Consider the following 19270-nt stretch of genomic DNA (forward strand, 5'->3'; position numbering starts at 1 on the left):
TTTAGTTTGAGAGAACATCTGGCTGCTTGTGAGGTTGTAGACTTTGTTTTATTTTTCTAGGATCAGGGCCTGCCAGAGCATTTTTTATGCAATCTTGGAAAAGAATCTCCACAGTCCTTTTAAAACAGTCATTCGTGGCTGCCATTGTCATTCTTGCTGCAGACAGGACCAGGCTGTGATGCTGGGGAAAACTAATAAGTTTTGTTGGGGTGGACCAGGAGCTGAATTAAATTGACTTTGTATAAGAGGTGGGACCCAGCTACTTGTGCGGGAGAGACCAGTGACAAGCTCTTAGTGTTTGGAAGGGTTTTATGAAGGAGAGCTGTCCATGTAAACTTGGAGTTGGGGACTGCTGACTGGTAATACTTTCTGGGACAAATTGAGCACCCTGGTACATATAATTATTTAAAAAATGTTTAAATTTGAAAGAATTTTTAAAGTTTTAAATTCAAACTAAGCTAAACTGGTGTAATTTTTTTCTGGGATGGTGAAATTTCTGTCTTTAATAACTTCCTGAATAAAATTGGTTTTATTTTAGTTTTACACAGAAGCCAGCTCTAGTGATAGGTTCTCGATGAATGTAATTAAAATATTATTAATGGCTGTTTTCTGTAGATGGCCTGTTCCTTCATATACTTCTTTTTAACAAGAGATTCTGTGCAGTTAATTGGAGTAACTGGGTAAAGGTGTCCAAAATGTCCCCTGCAAGTAATGCCATTGAAAGACAGTATTTTAAACTCCTTTTCAACTACAGCTTCAGTTGCAGCCGAACATCAGGCTTGGATCGCCACCTCTTGTTATAACCGGAAGGAAACTGGAAGATGCAGGTGCTGTTTCTGAAGATGATGGATTACCTAGAAGCCCTCCTGATATTTCAAGCCTTCATGAAGTTCTGACAGATTCACCAAGCAAGGTACAAGCGTCACATCACTTTAGCAAACTCCTGCACAGAGAAGAGAATTTGTTTAGAGTGGGGGGAGATCTTTCTGTTTGCTTGTCATAAAACCTCTGCATTCACTAAAATGTGTTTTAATGACATTTTTACACAGTTTCCTTTACGCAAGCCTACCGTACTCTGACATGATGTTTGCGTAGAGTACTGCTAGAGTTACCCATTTCAGATAAACATTTGTCAACGAAGAATGAGCATAATTCTTTGGTCCACTAAAGCCTGTTTCCACTAAAGAGCTGTCTCCAGGTTTAAAAGCTTCTAGAAGTCTGTCTGGCACTGGTGAGGATCAGTTAGAGCTAGAATGAATTACTGAGGTGGACTGTGGACTCCTCACTGTGAGAGTTATCTAGGAACTGGCCTTACAAATACCCCTTCTGAGCACTGTTTTCTATGGCTTTATGTAGTACTGTGCTGGGGCAGTTGTGACCTCTCTCACTAGGGGAAGAGGAGAAGGGAGAGGAAGGCCAGTTGTTATGGCAACTCTGAGTGCCTTCAGTCAAGTTAGTCTCGGCAGGTAGGTCCATATGGCAGAAAGCACAAAAAGTGAAGTGTTCAGGGTTGAATACGGTGTTACTGTGACTGTACTGCTTCCAGTTCCAGAACAAGCTGAGATACCTGCACTGCACAGACAAACTTCCCATGTCTTCCAGCTCCAAAGTGGAGAGGCTGGCAGTTTCCTACACCCATAAAAGCAGAATAGTTTAGTGTGTTTTAAAGCTAGTGAAGAAAAAAATAGTGGGGGCTGTAGGAGTATCTGAAACAATTATTCTTTTTAGAATGAAATAGCTCAGAACCAAGGTGATTTTAGTTGAATCAGCGGGAAAGTGAGAGTCCTATATGCATGATGAAAACAGGTCCTGATGGCACTCAAAGAGGGGTTATGGGTTATGTTCTTGCTTAAGAATTGCCTTCTGACAGCAGATGCGTGATTTGGGACTTAAGTGTGTTAGCATTTGTAAATTTGAATATCTTAAAACAACAAGCTAAAATAACTTTAAAAAATACATCGGCTCAATTCCCCATTAAAGTACTTTGCCCTGTTGTATATATATCCAGCGTAGTGTTTTTGTTCTTTGTAGTCAACCTTTGTGGCATATCTCATAGCAGGATAAAGCCGCCCTTTTCTATGTCTGATCCCACTGAAGGAATGAAACCTGCCCTGTGAGGTAGGGACTTTGCAGTGACCCTTCCTTTATCTTTCCTCTTGTATTTTCTCATAATTATCACTATATTCAGTCCCAGATAATGTTGTGTGTTACTTCCCTTGACTTACCCTCTTCCTTATTTTATCCCACAGTCCTCCAACCTTGTTCAGCGTCATAGCTCTTTGAGTTTAGGCGGGACAGACAGTGAAGATGAACAGGTAAATAGCTATTCTTCCTCCTAATAAAATTTCCTGAGACAGCATGTGTGGTGTCTGTGTGGAGCCAATATAGTACTCTTTTAGCTATTCTGTAGAGAATATATCCTAGCAAACAGTTCATGAACAGTCCGTAGTAGATGCAGGTATACTTGAAATGTACCTCTCATAGAATTTTGAATAAGAACCCAGTAAATAACTGAAACCTGTTTGTGGGTAACATAAAGGGAGGCAGAACTCTATTGATAGATGATTTGTATGAGCAGCCTAGCCAGCTCTGTAATGCAGTATGACTGTAAAGTTACACAGCCAAAAACTGGACACGGTGTCACAGACCTACAAGGTAGTAGGACACAAATACAGCAAAGCAATTCACTACTTCTTCCACACCCCAGGACCTAAATGCCCAACAGTAGTTATAGCTTAATAGTATCTACCCATCAGCAGTGGCTGCTGGGCAATGCCCTGCCATCACTGGAACTGATTGCAGGATCAGCCCTTTCCAACACCAGAAATTCCACAAGCAAAGAGCATGGGTAAATTTGCAGTTTGCTCAGAAGCAGCAAGTCTTGCTGTCAGTCCAACACAGTCTATTCCCTGACCAAGCTGGAACAGTTAGCAGAGGTGATACTTTTGGAGAAGAGCCTAGGAGACCTTTCACCTTGACTGTCCCTGCTGCATGGACCCGACCTGAGTTCCTGTTCACCTCACACTTTCAACGCAGACCTGTGAGGTTTACTTTTATTGCCCTCCTCTCCAGCTTTGATATAATGTCTGAAAGACTCATCAGAGCACAGCTATGCCAATGGGGACCTCAAATGACAGTGCCAAAGGCAGCCACCACTCTGACAAAGCTGATTCAACTCAAGGGATAGTCCTTGCCATTATATGAGCAATCTAATCTGCCATTTAGCTGAGAAGCACAAATGTTAGGGGTACAGAAGAGCTGTGGGTCATTTTGTCCCAAGCTTTACTGTCCTCCATACAGCTTCCCTGTCTGAGAAGCTCACCAGAGAGAGGACAAATTAATCCTTTGTGAAGCAGGGAGGAGCCTGCAAGTAAAGGGGGCGGGTAGCAGGGTACCTAGGTTATTCCCTCCTGATAACAAGGGCCTTAAGCAGCTGGGGCAGCATCCTGAGGGTCAAACTGTTAGTGCCAACTGCTCTGCTAAGGAAGCTTTTCCTTCCACTCTCTCCTTGGCCAGCCTTTGAGAAGCGAGAGAGCAGCCTTTAGGCAAGACCAGCTCAGCTTTCCTATGGTTGAGGTCAGGCACTCTCCTGCTCAATCATCTCTAGCTCAGTTGCTTTTGGGGTAGAAAGATACAGTAGTATATTCCTTCTCGTAGTAGACAGTTAGTTAGACAGCTCTAGAGGCCTAAGTAGTTTAGGTAACTTTCATTGTCATTATTTTTTAATAACCTCATTATATGTATTTTATTATTAGTTCAACTTACATTTTATGAACTCAGCTCCTGTTGTGTATTTTGAGTAAAATATTCCATTTTACAAACCTGCATACTGGTTGTTCCTTACAATATAAAACAGCCCTTTTCTTTCTAGCTCTGAAGTCTTTGACCTCTTTCTGTCTTCTGTCCTCGTCTCCTGTAAGAAAGAAAAGGAAGGACAGGGGGAAAATTTTCTTTCTATTCCATGTTGCACAGAATTCCCCTACTTAAAAGCTCTTCCTTGTTCTCCCCAACTCACTAGGAATCTTGCTAGCATCTCTACAGTATGATATTTGTTCCTCTACCCAAATATTTTTCTTAGTCAGCAGGTTGGCTTAGTGGAAATCTTGCCAATATGTTTATCTAAAATAAAAAAGCTTTTCCTAAATAATCGTAATTTTTGCAATAACATTTGTAACTATTCGTGTAATACCAGAATTCAAACTAGCAGCATGTGGGTTGTTAAACTGAATAACCTCATTCCAAAATATGAAGAAAATGGTGAAGAGCACCAAGAAATCTACACCAGTTGTTCAGTTTAACAATGCTATTTGTTAAGTAAATGAAAGAGTGGATTTAATCATAAGAGTTACACACAGTGTAGTGGTTTACTTTTTACCATTGTACTGATACTGCTGCAAATGATAGTAACTTGATGTCTTTGCCCTGTGCTGCTTTTCTGAGTTTTCCAAGAGCTTCATGCTGCTGTCGCCTCTGTGGGAAGCCCTGTTGTGTCATCCACGATAATTCTCAATGCCTTCCACATTTATAAATACACGGCTTCTGACTGATCAAAAAATAAATGTGAGGCTGTCACTCAAAGACAGCAGCAAGTGACTTTACAGAGACAGTAACCGGCATTACACTGCGTTTGCCAGATAGCATTTACCAAAATCTAACTTCCTTGTTGGCGTCTTCAACACAGACTGATTAAAAGCAAAGCAGAGTCTCATCTTGTGAGGCTGAAGAAAGTTTCTTGGCACAACCACACTTTAGGAAATGTCCCTCTTAGCTGCGTCATTTTCCAGTGCAGACTCCTGTAACTGCACAATAACCAACCAACCCCAAATTTATCTTACATTCAGTCACTAATAGGGAGAGCCTGTCTCTGCATCACTGTCTTTGAGAGAAGATAACTATTCTCAGTCAGTGCTGAGAGAGAAGACTTTCCTGAATCCTCAGTGGAGAAGGGAATGTTCTCCGTTAAGGCAAAATTCTCCTTTAATAATCATTTAATAACAGGTTTACTGTCACCAAGGAACAGATCTTCAGCTGGTGTACAATGCTATAGCGCAAACCCTAAACGCTGCTGGCTTTGATGAAAGCCATAGGCTGTAAAAGAATGGATGGTCTCACAGGATTAAAATAAGCAAGAACTATGAAACCTACATATAAAGTAGAAATGCAAAGTTCATGCAGGTGGTGCTAGTTCAGATAGCTTGTAAAATCAGGTGCTGTTATACAAGCAAACATAACAGCTGATTTTGTCATCTGTATATGGCAGTGGCTCAGATACTAGCCTCAGGGGCTTTTTATATTAAATAAATACAACTGTAATTTTAACATTGGAAAGCAGAAGAAGCAGTATATAAAAATGAGTAACAGCGTTGTTATTTTTGTAAGTTCTAGTGATCCTTACAGGTTTATTATTAGTTTTTTAGAATTATAGTTAGCTTACTTACTAAACATGCTCTTCTTTCTTCTCATGAAAAAATTACATACTGTGAAAAAGAGATCTGTATCTGGCCTAATACATTCTGTTGTGATTTATTTCTCATCTAGGAACTTAAAATAATCAATAGAGCATAACAAAATTAATTTTTGGTTTTCTTAAACACAAAGCAATGTACCTGGACAATTTTTGTATAACAGATGGGAAGATGGTTTTGTTATCTTTAAAACTTCATCAGCATATATATTTTAAACTCTGTGTTATATCTTAAGATTAAACGCAGCCAAAATCTGAATACAAAGCACATTTAAACACCTATATTTCACTTGGTTTTATGGCCAAAACCATGAAAAATAGCACATATGTTGCATTGAATGAAGCTTTTTTGACATGTGTGTGTAATTTTGCAAATGTTCCAGCAAGTCTGGTCTACATTTCAAACCAGTAACAAAACCAGTCAAACTGCATGTTTAGGTGTTTCTCTTCAAACATTTCTGCCAACTCTTTATTTTGATAGTGTAATCTAAGACTACAGCTGTTTGGTTCCCCAGAGTAGCATGACTGTAAGGGTGAGATGCACATCACTTTGCCTAAAAGATGGTTCTGGGCTACTTGTTGGAGAGAAGCATTTGATTTTTCTGGGAGATGGGTATTCAAAGAGCAAAGTGGCTATGGTGACTTTCTTAGAAATAGAGCTAATGAGGAACAAATACCCATCCTGCTTTTGTGGCTTTTTAATAACTCATTCCTGCTATGTGTGTCCATATCAGGATGAAAAGGCAGTTACAAAAACTGCACCAGTGGCTCCTGCTGGCGCACACGTATATTGCAAACGGCTTTTCAGATAAGGACTGGGAAGGATAGCTGAGACTGTTACCATGGGAGAGGAAGAGCCAGACGTTTCCCACTTCTGTGTAACATACAGCTAAACACACCAAGTGGAGTTGAAGGCTATGCAGCGGTGACGTTAGACATGACTGTTAAAGTGAGGGTTTTATGTCGAAAAATATAGCCATTTCAGGCTTCTGAAATGGAATGAGCTAGCAAAGGAAACCCATTTCAGAGGTGTGGGGAAGCCAAGCAAAATGAGTACCGATGTGTTTTTGTTTTACAGATAACTTCTGGAGATTCCTCTAGGCCCATCAGTCCTTCGTCCTCTGCTGCTCTTGGGGCCCCAGGCTCCCGGGGCCGCAGCTTCCTTCCCGTTGACTTCACCATCCCTGCCAGTCCCCTCAGCTGCCTGGACACCTCAGCAGCTAGGCACAGGATTGCCATAAACCCCCGCAAGCAGAAAGGCTTTGCCAACAAGAACCAGCAAACCCAAGTAAGTCTTTTCTGGAGAAGAATCACTGGGCAGAAGGAAATGGATTTTTTTTTTTTTTTTAATTTAAGATATTTCTTTGTCCACTTTTCTTCCTTCTCCACATTTCTTTACTTTTTTCCTTCTTCTGTTGGAGGAAAGGAAACAGCCTGATTTCCACCAAACCAGAAAACCTGCTTCAGTTTCACCAGAACTCAATAAAAGTGCAACTTTGTTTTTTCATTATTTAGTCAAAAAAGTTCTAGGTGGCACTTCGTTTATAAAAGTATTCCTGTTGTTTGAAAAGCCAGTTTTCAGTTTAAAAAAGCCTAAGCCTATTTCTAGTTTCAGATTAGCTTTAGTTTAATATTTTGTATGCCAAAGGAAAGAGCAAAAGGCCTTGGAAGGAAATGCGGCTCTGTGTATGGGGGCCTAAGAGAGAAAAATTGAGTAGTAATGGATGAAGAAATGAGGCTTCTCATCCTGGCTTCTAGGAAGCACACTGTGGAGACAGAGTTTGCCAGAGGGAAGAGGGTGTCGAGCAGAAATAAGGAGCAACTCTTCTACGCTGTATGTCCCCCTCTGCATGAAAATCTTCCCTTGAGCTAGAAGTGCCCTGGACGAATTCCTGCACTTTGGGAGGGAGGAGGGGAGGAAAACTCAGGATGAGTGAAATCTAGAATGAGGCTTTCTTAGCAACTTGGGCCCTGCAGCATCTTTGCTGGATATTCTTTGTGCTGCAGCTGATATAACTGCAGTGCTGAAGGAGCAAAGCCAGTTGTGGAGTGGCAATCACAGATACCAGAAGTGATGATAATGTGTCTGGCTTACTCTGTTCTATGTGGCCGTGTAACTTGGGTGGTGCCTTAAAAACAGGCTCATTCCCTCAAAATATAGAAATCCCAGAATGTTTCAGAGATTCAAGAGAGATCAGTGGGCTGCCTTTGATATTTTAAAACATGGATGATTTCTGAGTTCTTAATTGGAATAGTACATTGCCCACAGTGTTGGTAAATTCCAGTATGGGGATTTTATATCTACTTGTTATATATGTGTGTGTGTATAAAATACAAGTTTTGTGCATAATTCGTTAATTAAAACATCTTACTGCACCATATTAGGTGGACCAGCTGGAAAATGAAGCTTGTCTTCCTGCAGCTTCAGAAAAGAAGGGAGATTCAACAGAATTTCTCGAGAGTGACCAGCATAAAAGTGATTGGGAAGGTAATGCAGACCTATGGATTGCTAAGTTGGTTGCTCAAACTCTTCTACACGTGGCTGACAGTGAAAATCCTATCAAGCTAGGCACCGTTTTTGGTTTTATATCATAAACCCAATCCTGGCTGCTGAAGTGTGATGAGGAAAAAAGTCATGTGCTCCAGTCAACATGGTGTGCTGGAATGGTGAACTTCAGGGGTAGCATTAAAAAAGAAATTAGGTAAAGGTAGTATTTTCAGAAGTACTTATGCTACAGAGGCAGCTAGATCTCACTGACTGAGGTCAGAGTTCCTTGAAACTCAGAAAATGTTTAACTCTTCAACATTACATCTGTTAAGTATATAATTTCACTTTAGTTGACCTGTGTTTACTATATCTTCCATTGCTACTTCTCCCTCTTATTATTTGAATAATAACTAATTGTCAGTAGTAAAACAATTGTACATTGTAAGAACAACTGAAATTTCTCCAAAATGGCATGCAAGCTTTTATCTTTAGCATTGTATTATATGGTAATGCTACGATATAGTGGGAATGCTGGCACTCTGTTGTCAAGGCAGACTCGGGACCTGGTGCTCTGAGATATTAAGTGTCTCAAACCCTGGGGATTAGTGTCTGCTGTTTGTATATGAAGCAGCTGGGCACTGAGGACTCCTACTGTTTCAGAGGAGTGAGTGACAAATGGAGCACACAAATACCATCTCTCTGGTAGTTGGGCATCTATGGCTCATTCATAAAGGGCTTTGAGGTCTGTTGATGGAAAGATCCGTATAAGATTTGTGTAGTATTAGCTGTGATTCCCAAAGCATTTAACAGGGACTGTGAGTTCAGTGTTGAAGGGTACAGTTCCTCAGGCCAGGCTCCATCCAAAAACAAGAAATGCCATTTTGGATATCACAGACCTGAGACTGCCCTTGAAGGTATCAGTTATGACTGTCATTTGCTGTCATACTTCTATCCTGAATTTCCCAGCCAGAAATCTGTGCAGCTCAGTGGGTCCCAGGTGCCTAGAGAGGGTTAGATTTACTGTACATGCACTGTATGGTTGAGGTAGGATAAACCCACTCCCCAGAGGAGATGCTGGTCTGACTCTGCATACACAAATCACCTGTACCACAGTAGTTCTTCGGGCTGCTTCACAAACGCTTCGGACTTACTGTGTGTGCGGACACATCTCAGCTGTCCAGATGTTCAGCAGCCATGAAAATGATTTGATACCAGTTCAGCAGACAACTGATCAACTGATCTGATGCAGGTTCAGCAGACAATGACATTCAGTCATTCCCAGGCTTAGGTATATTTAAACTACAAAGTGTTAGTCTCCTCAGCTGGGCAGACCATTTCTAAATATACTTTTAACAGCCTTGTAATGGCAGCCAAATAGGGATAACTCATGCTAAATGACCACACCGTCTGGAATGAATTTCTGATATGGGTGGTCCTTGAGCTGTAACCTTAAAGTGCAGACTTCTCTTTTGTTTAATATAGGCTTATCAGCCCAGACAGAATATGGTGCAAGAGGAAGCGGTTCTAAGGAGACACCGGCTGTAACAAGTCCCACTGACATTGCCCCTGACTCTCGCGATTCCACACTTGTGGCAGAAGACTTTTGTGCTTTGTTGCAAGAGGATGCATGCCTTCCAGACACAGACCATCAGAATAAGGCAGCTTCTCCAGTGTACGTGGAGGAACACCACGGGGCAGAGGTGCTGTACTGTTTGGGTGAATCTGCTGGTGAATTGAAATTACATCAGGAAAATACCAGTACTGAAGTGTCTGCACTTCCAGAATCTCAACAAATTAAAGCAGAAGCTGTTTTGTTACCAGACGTACTAACAGATGACTCGTTTAGCAATGGCATGGAAACACAAGACATAAATACATTGGCAGATGTTGCACAAAGGTCATCAGCAAAATCTGTGGACCAGAAGGACAAAGACTGGGAAAAGGGGGATCCACCGTTTACTGGCAAAGTAGAAGCTTGCCTGAGTGCTAGTGAAAATCAGTTTATCCACTCTGTCTCAGATCCTGCGCTGAGCATTTCACAGGTTGGTCTAGCCAATTCAGGGTCTTCTTTTGACATCAAGGCAGTGGCTGTTTTGAATCCTGAAAACAGTTCAGGAATAAGAAATGATAAAGAAACTTGTGAAATTATGGAATTTCAGTCATCCAAAGGCAATGCAGAAACAAAAACAGATGCTGCTGCATCTGTCTTGGAAGCAGATTGCACGCTGCCCCCCAGTAAATTGGATGTATGTTTCAAAGCAGAAATACCTTGCTCTGTTTTGAAAGGTGATGAAGGCAGTCAACAAACCAGCACACCACACACCTTTGAAAAGCTTTCCATTGGATGTCTTGCCTCCTCAAGTTTGTCTGGCTTGAAGAGTAATATCTCTTCTAATGATGACAGTAAAGAGTACCAGTTAAGCAGTACAGCTTCTCACACAAAAACAATAAGAGAGCGCCAATCTTTGGAAGAAAATATAAAAACTCCACTAAAGACTGCTGCTGCTAAACCAGTTAGGTTTACCATTGCACCAGCATGGCAAAGATCTCTCTCAGGGGGTTCAAATTCAAAGGAAGATTCTTATAGCAGAAGTTCCCCAACCTCCCCTGTAAGACCAGAGTTGTTTGAAGGAACAACAAAAGAGCACACACGTTTTGATGCTGTCATACAGGAGTCTGAAAAAAACAACTCCAATAGATTTGATCGAGATAGTAAGGACGGTGACTTGCATTTGAGTTCTTCCATGGATTGGGCTGACCACGAAGCACAAAATGTTGAAAGCCCGTTTGGGGTCAGACTAAGGAGAACATCTTCATTACTGAAGTACCAGAGCGAAAGCCGTGCTGAGGTTCCAAAGCTAATCCCCTCAGCTGCTCCCACTGTTTCTTCTGTTTCAGTCCATGAGGATCAGAAATTAGTTGGTCCTGGGAAGCCATCTCCAGGCCTTCCTGTTAGCACAAAATTGTTTGTTAAAAGATCAGATCTCCTAGAAGACAAAAATCCTCCCAAGACAAAATCTGAAGAAGTGGCAAAGAAGCAAAATGGTAGTAAACCTTCAGGTATTTACGCTCTGTTTTTATCCAAACATTGTAGAAAACAGTGGCCTTCTGAGACCCTTGAGAGAGTGGCAAACAAAAGATAGGAACTCTCTTCAATAGGACCAAATTCAGCCTTGAGTTCATCAGCTCCATAATTTAATTGGCTTGATAATTTGGCCGGTCAAGGGAATTCTTGTTTTATCTTAATGAGGGGTGTGTTCCAGCAAGAATAACAACAGAATAATAGCTTGAGGGCATCTGAAATGTTTTCGGTATGACCTGCTTCTACATACGGCTAGAGTTTTTACATCGCTTTTTAAAACTTGCTGATGTTTTGTAGTTAATTTTTCAGATTGTGACAGCTGAAAACTTAACTAGGAATTGTATTAGATGTGATTTTTTTCTCCAATCACTTGGTTTAAAATACTTGAAAAGTGAAAAGGTGGCCTGTATTTTACTGCCTCCATGAAAAAATAATGGTTATCATACTCCTTTAATCTTCAGTGTGAGGATGTTGTTTCAAAGGCAAAATCCGGTTCACAGTGGTCTCAGTGGGAGTTCTGCCATTGACTAAAAGGAAGCACAGTCAGGTCAAAAACTCCAGAATAAACAGAAAAACAGTTATTGCCAAGGACAGAATCATCAGGGAAGGTAATTTTATCTCCACACTGTTCAAAGGGTATTACAGATGCTGAAGGATTTAAAACACAAAACACTAGCTTTAGACTGACTTGACCTAAATCCCTTCTTCACTTCAGAAATGCTTTTTTTATAGAAAAAGTCTCCTCTCCACATTTGGAAACTGCTTCCTCTGAACCAGCTTGGGTCTCCATGGCAAAACTAAAACAAAAGGGTTTCCAGGGCCACCCTCTTGCCAAAGAACATAAAGCTGAAGACAAAGCTTTGACCAAAGTGGATCGAGAGGAGGTAGAGTATAGACTAATGTTGCATGGATGTGAATCCTGCACCAGGTTGCCTGGGTACTTGTGCAAACTGCTCAATATGACATTCATGGCAGGCAGGTTGTTAGCACTACTCATAGACAAATTTTCAGGACTGGGCTCTAAAATGTATTGTAGCAGACGGCTGATGCAAATAGTCACAAACATGTGACTGTGGTGTGCAAATGAGTCATTGGTTTCAGTGCTGGATCCTTCTACATGTTCCCTTGCACTGTTCAGAGCTGAGCCTTCTCAGAGCTTGACTGGTGCTCAGCATGTGTTCAGGCAGCCTGAGAGCTGCTGTGAGTTGCAGTAGCTTCCCCAGTATTGGTGACCTACAGACAGCATACAGTGCACTGCCTCAGAGACTGTGTACCCACAGTTTGGGTTTTCCACTGGCTTTTGCATAGATTTCCTGTGCAGCTTGGGCAAGCCCTTCAGTTTCCCCATCTGTGAGACAGAGAGGATAACCTGCCTGCATGTGCAGTAACCCTGTATTTATAACAGTCTTCTTTCTTTCCCTCTCCTTCCCTCTCAGAGGCTGTTCCCAGCCTTCCTTTACTGGCTTTTGGTGCATTCCTACAGTCAGGTTTGGAAGTGCTGCCAGGACTCTGAGGGCAAACTTTCTGAGTGCAAGTGGCTGGTGGGTTCCTCATTTGCATTCATTTCTGCTCTTCCCCCTCTTGTAGCAAGCTAGTGAGAACGTATTGAGGAAGAGCGCACCTCCCAGCTTGAGCTCTCAGGAAAAGAAACTGCAAATGAAGACCAGTGTGTCTGCTGCAGCAGGTATTCTCTTTTGTCCACTTCTTTACATAGTGGCTACAATTTTCACCAGTAAGTGGTGAAGGTGGTGGGTGGCAGGGGGGCAGATCGCTGCCTTTTTGGTCATCAGCACACTTTATATAAGGCCTGTTCAGACAATGGTTTGCATATAAGGCAATGCACTGCCTTGCTTGCTTGCCAGAGAAGGCGAATGAAGAACTTTATCTCTACTGTCAGTTCATGAAGGAGCATATAAACAGTATGGTGATTTACTATTGGTAGAGGTCAGTACTAAAGAGTATTTTCCAGGCAGCAGTTGAAGTTGGAGAGTGTCCAGAAGAAAGCAGTGAAAAAGGTCAGGTCTTCTAGACCTGCAGTCAGCCAGGGAGTACTGATGGGAGTGGGGCCGTTTAGTCTAGAGAAGAAGACTTAATTTGCTGCAAAGAGGAAGAGACTAGTCTTTATGCCTGGTGTGGGCTTAAAATGCATCAAGGGATATTTAGCTTAGACATTAGGAAAAACTTTCTAACAATAAAGGTGGTGAAGTGCAGCACAGATTGCTTACAGAAGGTGTGCAGTTTCTATTGCTGGATGTTTTTGAGAAGACGTTATTTAAACATGTGTCAAGAATAATTCAGGTAGAGTCAGTTCCACCCGTGGGTGAGCAGAGAGATTGGATGGCCCCTCTCCTGCCCTGTTCTCTGTGACTGTAAGAAAGATGCAGGGGAAGAGTGTGACTCAGACATCGTGACTCATGTACCTCTTCCAGGGCTACTGCTGGGCTGCAGCTTATCCTTCCCTGCATACTCAGTGTGGTGCCAAACCTCAGAGATATGCTCCAGCTAGGTACGGATAAGCCAGTTCTTCAGTTGTAAAAGCATATTGTGCTAGCTGAAAGCTATTGATTTCAGATGCTCCCTAAGAGTGTAAGAAATGCTCCACTGTGTACAAGCAGTGGCTTATCTGATCCAGGTTTCTGTCTCTGCCACTGGCAGTAAGAGATGCTGTCTAGAGAGAGCACGTGCATCTGATCACTTTCTGCAGTCCTTTCTCCTTATAATCCACCAGCATCCAGAATTGCTGTATTAGGGATGTTAGGGGATACATCCCTGCCTGCTCCCTGTAGTATCTGTTTATAGACCTGTTGTCTCATCCGTTTTTGAAACTACAGGTACTGTGAAATAAACCTCCTCCCCTTATTACAGATAGCTGACCAGCTAAGAGTGTGCATCACCAGGCAGATTCTGGTGTCAGCTGCCAGCCTAACTGTGTGTGTGTGATTAAAATACAATTTTTTTAAAAATGGCTCTGTTACAGGCCAGCTTCATATTATGGCTTCAGGTGCAAAGTGAGGGATGAAAACTAAACAGGCCAAAATTTTTGTTTGGATTAGAAGGTTTTCCTTTGGAAGGCTGGCACAAACAGATTGCACTTCTGCACCTGCCAAGGTCTAAACCTTGGAGGCCAAGCAGCCTCCAGTGGAAATCCAAAGTGGAGTTGTGTACTGCAGGGACATTTGGCTTTGCACCGCTACTCATTTACTAGAACTCATACCACTTGTGAGCCTTGCAGCAGTACTGAAAATTTTTCTGCATCACCTCTTCCCGAGAACTGGCCTAGTTTCCTGACATCCAGTGACTGTTTCCTCCCCTCCAGGGATAGAATATACAGGGATATTCTAGTCTTCCACCCTTTGAATATCGCCAAGAGCTCTGACCAGTGCTGATGTTTAAGGAAATCGCCACTCTTCAACTGCTCAGAAAGCCATGCCCTGTTGCTAAGGTAACATTCAGCACTGTCAGCACATTAACAGGAAAGCAGGAATCCCACATGTAAACTCTTCTCTTCTCTGATTTTGTTCCTATTAGTAGAGACAGGAATTTGTCTGGGTGAAGGTGCTGGGGATGAAAAGGATGTAGGTTTATTATGCAGAGGAGTTACTAATCTGGTTCTTGTTTTTTGGTTTATGTGAACTGTCAGCAGTTTTCTTCTCCCTTGATGTATGGTTGAGGTTCTGTGTGTGATGCACACATCCTGCACACAGCAGCAAGAGGAAGGACAGCCCAAGGTCAGCCAAGTTTGGAAGAGAATTTCAAGAAATCAGATCCTTACTTTACTGAGTGTGACTTTTTTGTTATTGCTGCATAGCAGCCCATGTTATAACCAAGGGGAGATTACTAAGCTTGTCTCTTCTCTTACTTTCATTTCACCCTAAGCATGGTGAGGTTTGCCCCAAAGCCTGTCTTCCTTCAAATTTGCATGTGCCGCCATTTTGGTTTTTGTTTTACCCTAAGCTGTTGAAAGCGTGCAAAAAGGTTTGAGACTCACTTTTACTTATTACAAAGAAGAAAGTCTCCCAAAGTGTGCAAATCCATTTCCAAAATCAGTTTTTCAATAAGACATAAGTTCACTTCTGAAAAATGTACTGTGTATGAGGAGCTGCATCCTTTTCTAGCTGGATAGTAATACATCCTCCAGCAGTCCTAAGTGTAGCTTGCACCCTGCAAGAACTACCAATGAGCCAGGATTGTAAAAAAGACTGGAGACCTCCTGAGTGGAGGTAGGAACTTCTGTGGCTTTGCCTAGGGGTGTGACTGGCAAAGCTGATGGGCATTTTTCATTGATTTAAATTCAAGCAGGAGCAAAGTTCATGAACTTAACATTGCTTAAGTCCCCATGTGGCCCCTTTTCTTGTGCTGGAGCACAGCAGCCTCATCTTGTCTGCCACATACCTCACACAGACTAATCAAGTACGAGAAAATGTTTGGGTTTTTCCCAGGCTCTGAGTTATACATGGAGATATAATACTGCCTGGGTTGGAATGGCGGGAGAGAGAGGGTGAACAACATTGACAGACTTGTGAACTGTGTCGCAAGAGATGAGAGCTACATCTGTTCAGAGCTGCATTCTGCAGAGCCCCATCGCAGGCAGTCTGTCTGAAGACATCAAGCTTGAAAATCTTTAGGCAAGATGGATGGAGGAGGCCTTTTCTAAATGGTAGCTTGAAGCGTTATTGAAGATACTAGGAATGTTATCTGCATTTATCCTTCCTTTCTGAGGATGACAGGCTTGTGTTAGGCTGCATGAAAAACAAGATTTAGCCCCACAAGCATCCCACCTTCTTGGTTTACAGATCTAAGAACATAAAGCATTGATTTGACCTTGTACTTAATAGTGTTGCTGGAGTAAGAATATTTGTGCTAGCAGCGAAGACTGAAAAATAAATCTTTAGACTTCTCAGTGTTGAAAAACATACACCAGTTAATTTAATCCCTCAGTGAGCCTTGCCCTGCAGATACTCAGTTTTCATTTTCTTGCATGCTCAGGAGTCTCATTTCTAGATCTTGCACTCACAGAGCAGAATAAGCCTGTGGAACTCCTTGCTGTGCGCCGTCATGGCAGCTAAGGGTTTGAAAGGAAAGGAGAAAAGAAAGAAAGAAGTTAGCCAAGAATATGAATAGCAAGAATATCTGGGGCTATAATCTCCACACACTTGAAGAATTTGGAAGAACTTCATATATCAGGAATTAGATACTTGCTTCTCTCTTGGGCCTCAGGAGAAGATTCCTTTAAGGGCAGATTATTCTCTGACAGCTTAGAATCAACTTTTCCATTGCAATAGTTAGTCCTAGCCATTGTTGCAGCTGGACCAGCTAATACTAGCCCATACCCAAGTTAGCAATTCCTCTGACTTTTATTTTTGAGTCACAGACATTCTGGACTGTAAAATAATTGCTTGAGAGAGAGGGAAAAATTATTGGCAGAAACTGAGTTTTAACTGTTTAGCCTTCTGCTGAATGATGGATATCTTCTTGTTGGCAGGTAAAGTTGGACCTATTGCTCAGGAAGCGTCTGTGATTCCTGCTATTGGAAAGGAAACAAGACACTCTTCTAATCTGCCAATGACATCATGCAGCCCTGCTGAACCACCATGGCTATCCCTGGCCAAGAAGAAAGCCAAAGCATGGAGTGAAATGCCCCAGATTGTACAATAGCAAATGACCTGAGCATCCTTCTTTGTATTGCCAATAGCTGCATTAACTCCATTTAATCACTTCTTTACTGTGACCATTATTTGAGAAATAAGAGCCTTAGAACTTCTGACCATAGTGTTACGTGTAAATACACAATGAAGAAATACCATTGAGGGCTTAATCTAAAGTATTAGGAAGCTGAGCATTTCCCGCTACCAAATACTAGGAAAACTTGATCAATTTGTTATATACTTACATGTTTGACTAAAAAACACTGATGCTCTAAGAAGACATGCTTCTGGCTTTTTCAATGTTTCTCTTTCAAAATATATTTATAAAGTTTCCACAAACCATACAGTATTTTGTGAAATTTGGCTTTGGATAGGAAATTAATGTGTGCTCTAAAATAGATGTAGTGCTCAGCACTGACACATCATGACTCATGGGCGTTGATGTCATAGCACTTCTCTATCTGATGCTCTGAGATGGGCAGTCTGACCTTGCTTCTGATTGTTAATGGATCTGTTTTGTGATAAGCCATAGGATCCAAACAGTCGTATGAGTTGGAGTCATTCTATTTTTCAGGTGGTTTGAAGTCAGGGCCTTGGGCCTTGCACGCTGATGGCTGCTGGAGTGGCCCAGAGCCCAGAGCCACCCGCCTGCTGTTCTCTTCCACACGCTAGAGAACCACTGCTCTCTAGGGCACGCTCTGCGCTTGGTTACACCTTTGGAAATCTGGAATAATTTGAGTTTGGGCCTTATATCAAAAAAAGTCCCTTCTTTAATTATGGCAAAAAGCAATTGATTTTTTGTGAAATTCTTCAGCCAGTTGTCTCTCCTAAATGGTGTGTTGGGGATGGAGAATAATTGCGGTCCAGAAGGTGGCATCTTTGTTTGCAGCAACCACCACTGCTGTCCATGTTCATTTAGCTGTGTATTTAGACAGGTGTATTTACTGTTAGTGAGCAAAGGTCATCTGCTTTCTTGCTTGCCTCCTCAATTTTTAACCAAAACCTCAACATCTATCTAAAAATGTGCATCTGGGAAAGGATTATTCTTTCAAGGCCTAGCCTTGCAATCACTGAATTGACAAGAGTTTTGCCATTGACTTTGAGGGGAGCAGACATTTGAAAAAGAAATTTGGAAAATGATGATAGTGGTTTAAATGGCAATGGTACTTACTGATCCTTTTTTATTTTTTGCAGCATTGCACATTTATAAAGCAGGTTTTGTTTACAGTCAGGGCAGAATTTCAAGGCTGACCTGGCTGATGGACTGTTTTTAGCAAGTTGGTAGGTATGTTTAAGGAAAATGTTATCTATTGACAAGTTTAGCAACAAAGCAAAAATGTTGGTTTCAGATCAGCTCCTTGACAGGACTTTGATCTTACAATTCTGGCCTGCATTTAAATATATAGCTCTTGAAATTCGAACACAGTATTAATTAGGAGCTAGACTATGAAACTTTTTTATATAGGTGAAAACTTACTCAAATAGGCCCACTGAAGCTATAGATTCTGTTTATGTATATTAACATCAGAAAGAGCAAGGGTTTCACAATCAGTTTGGTAATCCAGGCCTATATTACTACTTGTTTCTCTCTATTTTAAGAAGCATATCTTCTCTTGCAAAGAACAAAAGTATTTGTATTTCTCTGAAACTTTTGAGTGTAATGTAAAAGAACATACTAAGCTTTGATTCCTGAAGTTTTGTACAGCTGACATTCCATTACAAGCTCTCTGACCCTCTGTAAAGTATATGCTTTTCTATATTCTGCAAATTTTCTTCTCTTTTTGTTAGTGTGGATTGTGATCCTTCACCTGAAGTGCTGCAGATGATACTCAAATCTCTCTTTCCTTGTGTTGCTTTTGATCTTAATATTGATTCTGTCTTTTTTGTTGGATATGTATATATGTTTTTTTAATCCTTGCCTTAAAGGAACCCTTTTTGTATTCCATTCCCTGTAATTGGTTTACTATTAAACACTGCTATCAGTGATGGTGATATAATTCCTGGGAAAATAAGAGTAATTGATGGTCCTCATTCACTAAGAAAAAAATTTTAAAAAGGCTTTGGACATTATAGACACTCTATATGGATATACTGCATAGATCTTATTCTGAGATGATTTAATCTGTGTGGCCTAGGACCGATCAACACAGTTGCTCAGAAACTGTGGTTACAGACTCAGGAGCTTTTCTAAATCTATCTACGGGAGTTTAAAAAGCCATCACCTGAGCTGATGGCCCTCCTTTTTTTCTGGAGCTACTGCTCCTCCAGTTCATGGCTTGGCTTGAGGGCCAGCACTGCTACCATCTCATGAAGCCTTGCAAATACTCATTTGATTGTATTTCAGTATTCCTAACCAGCTGCTTTAAGACATTTTGGGATTGCTTAAAAAAAAAGCATATGAGACTCATGTAATCCTACATTTGGCATTTACTTGCCTTCTGGACTTTTGAAGTGAACATTTTCAAGTTTTTCTCTGCAACCAAGAGGACAAAAAACATACAGCGGAAAAATCAAAACTTGAGTCTCATGTAATCACAAGACTTTAGAAGCTGAGGCTTTAAGGGAAACATTGAAACGTCAGTGATTTAATG

General features: G+C 41.4%; 1 protein-coding gene across 12 annotated transcripts in view; it reads left to right on the plus strand.

The window, feature by feature from the left end:
- KIAA1210 (KIAA1210 ortholog) overlaps window positions 1–18665 on the plus strand; it is a 60541-nt gene extending 41876 nt beyond the window's left edge. For 7 of the 12 annotated variants that reach the window (XM_064518218.1, XM_064518217.1, XM_026123104.2 and 4 more), the window contains exons 5-12: window positions 755–913; window positions 2250–2315; window positions 6543–6752; window positions 7850–7952; window positions 9435–11012; window positions 11767–11918; window positions 12622–12718; window positions 16517–18665. In XM_064518218.1, coding sequence (XP_064374288.1) covers window positions 755–913; window positions 2250–2315; window positions 6543–6752; window positions 7850–7952; window positions 9435–11012; window positions 11767–11918; window positions 12622–12718; window positions 16517–16689 — 2538 coding nt within the window. In that variant the 3' untranslated portion in view covers window positions 16690–18665. The other 5 variants (XM_064518213.1, XM_064518215.1, XM_064518214.1 and 2 more) reach the window with 5 other exon arrangements.
- Window positions 18666–19270: the final 605 nt, after the last annotated feature.

The sequence above is a fragment of the Dromaius novaehollandiae genome, chromosome 11 (genome assembly GCF_036370855.1).
Source record: "Dromaius novaehollandiae isolate bDroNov1 chromosome 11, bDroNov1.hap1, whole genome shotgun sequence".
Taxonomy (NCBI): domain Eukaryota; kingdom Metazoa; phylum Chordata; class Aves; order Casuariiformes; family Dromaiidae; genus Dromaius; species Dromaius novaehollandiae.